Genomic DNA, 5,802 nt, shown 5'->3' on the forward strand with positions numbered 1-5,802 from the left:
AAGCTATTCTGCTGCAAACGATAATATAAATAACAGCTACGATTACAATAATAAAAATAATCAAAAATCTCTGCTCACCTCTCTATCCCTCAAACCGATAAGAAAAAAAGCTTTAACAGCAGGGACCGGAAATAAGAGTTATTTTACAATTTTTAATAAAAAAAACAGGGACCGGAAATAAGAGTTATTTTACAATTTTTAATAAAAAAAAATCAATCATACATAAAGGAACATCGTAGAAAAGTTTTGATTACACCATCATGATTTTAAGGTGAACTATATGCGAAATATTGTATGATTTTTAAATTTTGATTTTTATATATTGAGATCAAAAATAAAAGTTATTTTTTATTTTTATTTTTTTAGATCAAAAAATAAGAATTATTTTTGATTTTTATATTTTTAAATCAATAATAAAAATCAATTCAAACTTTGTGACAAAAGTAAAACTAAGGTGTACGGTTATAATAACAACAAAATGTTATGCCCCTGAACTTGAAATAACGCTATTACTTGTTCTTTCATTTTTGTTCTTGTTATTATAAGCGTACACCTTTTATTATTAGCGTAATCTTATTGTTGTTTTCAATTTGCTAATTTCAATGCATATTGCATATTACATGATAGCATTCAATCGCGAGGGAGAAGTTGTGATGAGCACTGCTTATTTATAAAACTGAAAAAGTAAAAGTTTGATATAAGTTCATAATGGGAAGAAAACGAAATGTATTCATACGTGATTTTTATATTATTGAAGGCTCCAATGGAGAATGTAAACTTTGTAAAAAAAAAATTAGTGCACTCTGTTTAACTAATATGAAAAGACATTTACAAAAGGACCATAGTTATATATATGATGACAACAGGGCTAAAATAGAAAGCAGTGCAAAAACGATAAAAAAATTAAATTTACCGTTGAAATGTCCGTGAATGAAGTTGTTAATTCTTGCATCACTTTGTTAACTAAACAATCAGTGCCCTTGTCACATTTTGACAGTGAGCCATTTAATACATTAACAAACCCAATATTTGATGGTCTACATATTCCAAAAATAAACTCAAGAAATATTTTACACCATTTGAAAGATCAGTGTGATAACTTAAAAAATAATATAAGAAATTTAACAAAAAATAAAATACTTTGCTTAAAAATGGATGCAGTTACTCGCCACGATCGGGCTATTTTGGGTGTAAATGTGCAAATAATCACATCCAATAAACTTGAAATATTCACACTAGTCATGCTCGAATTGAAGCGGAAACATACTGCGCAATATTTAACCACTAAAATTGAAAATGTTTTGAAAAGTTTCAATATAGATAAGGCGCAAGTTTATGCAGTAACCACTGATAACGGCCGGAATATGGTGAAAGCGGTGGTACTGTTATCATTGTATAGTGATGACGAAGAAAGTGACAGTGAAATAGAAGACAATTACGAAAGTATTGTGTGCAATGTAAGATTTGAAAATATTATTTCTATTAAATGTGCTGCCCACACATTGCAGTTAGCTGTTAAAGACTTTTTAGATAACTTAAATACAAATGTAGTGAATAAGTCACCGAATTGTGTAAAATATTTGAGAACACCTGCATATCGGTAAGTTATTTCCTTAAAGTCCGCATGTACAAAATGTGTTCTTGTTAAATTTTTCATTCTATTCCAGACATAGTATTAAAAGTAGCCAAACCCTCAAACCAATATTGGACGTACCAACACGTTGGAGCTCCACTTATAATATGTTGAAGCGACTTCTACACTTAAAAGAATTTTGCTGTAAAAATTTGCCATTATCCGAGCAACTCCAAAGACATGAGTGGGCGGAACTAGAAAAAATTATGCATGCTCTACAACCAGTAAATACTCTGACGCTGAAACTACAAAAATTTAATTTATTGTTCGGAGATTTTTATAAAAATTGGCTAGAGCTTATTTTTACTCTAAAAGACTTCAATACTGAGATGACCAGACAACTTCTGGATCACATCGGAAAAAGGCAAACAAAGTTGCTTGAATGTGACACTATGTATGCAGCCCTATTTTTAGACCCCAGATTTAAGCGTGTGTTGTCAAATGACAAAATAAATTCGGCCAAAAATCATTTAAAAAAAATGGTGCTCCAGCTAGTAAACGTGGTGAGCTAAGACAATAAATTTAAAATAATTTGTAATAATTTATAATATATTTTTAATGTTCTGTTTGTTATTTTTTTAATGTTTTTTTATTTGTATTGTATTTAAGCAAAACACTGAAACTCAGCGATTTTCCCGCTGGACACCACCTGTTGCAGAAGACTTATTTCTAATAGATGAAAGCTCCGTTGCAAGCTCTCGATCTTTATTAGCTGACGGTTTAAAGTCAATGGAGATGAATTATTCATCTTCGTATGAAGATGACATTCCTATGTCAATAAATGACATCCTCCGAAAAGCGTATTTTGAAATAGATAATTATAAAGAAAAACGTTTGGATACTTCTGCTAATTTATTGGAATATTGGGAGAGCAAAAAATTTGCGTATCCATGGCTTCAAGAATTAGCTTTAATTGTTCATTCTGTACCTGCCACTCAAGTCAGTGTAGAAAGGTCATTTTCGGCACTCAGATTGATATTGGGAGATTTGAGATATAATTTATCTGAGGAACATTTAGAATCGATTATGATGGTAAAATTGAACACCTGAAAAAACTTCTTAACACTGACTTGAATGGCAGCCAAAACTTATAAGCCTTTCGCAGTAGTAACCATTACTTTTTAAGTTTTACGTAAGCTAAGAATTTTAAAATTTTTTTATTTCGCTCTATTCACGTTTTATAGCTGATACATTATCCATGATATTTTATAATTTTCTATATTTTAATTGCCAGTTTCTTCTTTATCACTACGCCTAAATTTGCTTCTTCTGAATACTGTTTTAATTAAAGCATTGCTACCGTGAATATATCTACGTAAGAGTTTATTGAACGTTTGATAATGGATAAGTCGCATATATTCATATATAAAAATTGGAATGATGCAGCATATTGTAATACATACGGCATAAATAAATAAATACAAATTTTGAATTGATTTCTATTATTGATAAAAAAAAATAAAAATAAAAAATAACTCTTATTTTTTGATATAAAAAAAATCAAAAATAACTTTTATTTTTGATCTAAATATATAAAAATCAAAAATAATTTTTATTTTTGATCTAAATAAATAAAAATCAAAAATAACTCTTATTTTTTGATTTTCTTTGATAAAAGTCATAAGAGTTACGGTCCCTATTCAAAAGTCATGTGCCTAGAAAAGAAAAACAATCACTATGTTTAATTTACAAAACAACTCGCTTTCTATAATCTAGTAAAATACAAAAAAGCCAATATAGCATAAAGGATGTAAGAGGTCTTGCTTACAAAAACTTATCGAAGCTATCACTCCGTTAATAAATCCTAAGAAATTATGGGCTGACATAAAAATGCTCTCAGGCCCCTATAAGAAAGTGAAACTTAAATGCATAAACACTCCAACTGGCCCAATTTTCGACTCAAAAGACATAGTTAATCATTTCTCCTCTGTATGGTCTGATTATTCGAGCGACTCAAATTTTCACGCCCTTGTATCAAATAAAAATGAACTTCTAAGAATTTAAAGTAAATATCATTCACATCCATCTAATACCGAATCAGACATAACCATCCCAGAATTCGATTTCACTTAATCTTCAATGTCAGGCAAATATCACTCTTCTGTTGCATAGGCAAACTATTAGAAAAATTACATCAAAACGTACCTCTTGGTTCGCATTAAATAATAACTTTCTCGGCCGAAGCCAAAAGCATTTAAGGTAGGGCAAGGCACTATTGATACTTTACTCTATTTTGATGATTTCACCAAAACTGCTTTATCGTTAAGAAATCACCGAAAAAGCTTTTGACAGAGTTGGTTCGCATGTTATTCTACGGCAGCTTGAGAAGTGAAAAATTGGTGAAAAATACTTAACTTTATTAAATCTTTCCTAACCAATCGGAAATTCACGATCACTTAATAACACTTTTTCAAGTACGTACAATATGTACAATGGGATACCACAAGGATCACCATTGTCTGTTATACTATTGCAATCGCATTTAGCTTAATCTCTACGATAATCTCTAAACATAAACTCATTTCGCATATTATTTATGCTGATGATGTGCTGATTTTCTCCAAACAAAATAATCTAAATACTGTAAAAAAACACCTTCCAATTGTTCAGGTGCGAATATCTCTATAAACAAATGCAAATTATTCCATATTTGTAGAAAACACAAATGTAATAACTTCAATGTAATCTGTAATAATGCAAGTATTGTAAATACTACAAGCCTTAAATTCCTGGGTTTAGTATTTGATAAAGGACTTACTTTTAAGGAAAATTGTACAAATCTTCGTAAGCAACTAGTTTCTAGGCTTAATATAATTAAGTACCTACTTATCATCGAAAAATTATTTGATTCATATTTCTTCTCCCATCAATATTACAAGAGATTTAATTATATCTAAGATCTACCGAGGAAAGAGTTATACATACTTCGCAAAATCGTATTCCAAAACTACTATCGGGTGATTTTTTAAGAGCTTGATAACTTTTTTAAAAAAAAAACGCATAAAATTTGCAAAATCTCATCGGTTCTTTATTTGAAACGTTAGATTGGTTCATGACATTTACTTTTTGAAGATAATTTCATTTAAATGTTGACTCATGTGGTTTCAACAAGATGGCGCTACATGCCACACAGCTCGCGATTCTATGGCCATTTTGAGGAAAACTTCGGAGAACAATTCATCTCAAGAAATGGACCCGTAAGTTGGCCACCAAGATCATGCGATTTAACGCCTTTAGACTATTTTTTGTGGGGCTACGTCAAGTCTAAAGTCTACAGAAATAAGCCAGCAACTATTCCAGCTTTGGAAGACAACATTTCCGAAGAAATTCGGGCTATTCCGGCCGAAATGCTCGAAAAAGTTGCCCAAAATTGGACTTTCCGAATGGACCACCTAAGACGCAGCCGCGGTCAACATTTAAATGAAATTATCTTCAAAAAGTAAATGTCATGAACCAATCTTACGTTTCAAATAAAGAACCGATGAGATTTTGCAAATTTTATGCGTTTTTTTTTTTAAAAAAGTTATCAAGCTCTTAAAAAATCACCCGATATTATGCAATAACAAGGTTTTATATGGTATAGTAAAAGCCAAATGGACCGACGAGTCAAACTCCAATACTTCCTCCACTATTTCTAAATGCATTAAATTAGCTAAAGATCTAGGTACAGTGGTATCACGATTCTTGCGCATCTCGATACTTGCAACATCTCGATTCTTGCAGCAAAGAAATATTTTACATTACGTACTCAGTACTTGCGACATCCAATAAATTTGACCTCCATACTTTTGACGAGACCTTGTTGATTTTGGTAACGGTTCCTTAGTTCGAATATATATCTGAGAAGGCCCGTTTTTTCGATGATGAATTGTTGTAATTACGCATATGCGTTTCGGGAGATTTGAATCAGTTTTAACTGACGTTTTGTGTAGCGTGGTTTCATAATGGCAAGCAAAAAATTTACGTTGCTAACAAAAAAGATAAAGTTGACATTTTAATGAATTTAAATGCAGGATATTCTGTCAATTCCCTATGCAAAAGTTATTAAGAAAAATCACTGGTCCTGGAAAGACGAAAACGTTTAAGTCACCAGAACTTCCAAAAATGGAAAAAGCACTCATGAAATGGTTTGCAAAACAACGAGCAAAGAACTTACCTATCACGACTGA

General features: G+C 31.0%; 1 protein-coding gene across 1 annotated transcript; it reads left to right on the forward strand.

Annotated features, from left to right (window-relative positions):
* Nucleotides 1-708: 708 nt before the first annotated feature.
* On the forward strand, nucleotides 709-2,683 carry LOC126764600 (uncharacterized). The gene is given in 4 exon segments (XM_050482268.1): nucleotides 709-880; nucleotides 883-1,600; nucleotides 1,668-1,857; nucleotides 2,243-2,683. Coding segments are annotated over 4 exon segments (1,521 nt in total).
* Nucleotides 2,684-5,802: the final 3,119 nt, after the last annotated feature.

This window comes from Bactrocera neohumeralis, unplaced genomic scaffold (genome assembly GCF_024586455.1).
Source record: "Bactrocera neohumeralis isolate Rockhampton unplaced genomic scaffold, APGP_CSIRO_Bneo_wtdbg2-racon-allhic-juicebox.fasta_v2 cluster09, whole genome shotgun sequence".
Classification (NCBI taxonomy): domain Eukaryota; kingdom Metazoa; phylum Arthropoda; class Insecta; order Diptera; family Tephritidae; genus Bactrocera; species Bactrocera neohumeralis.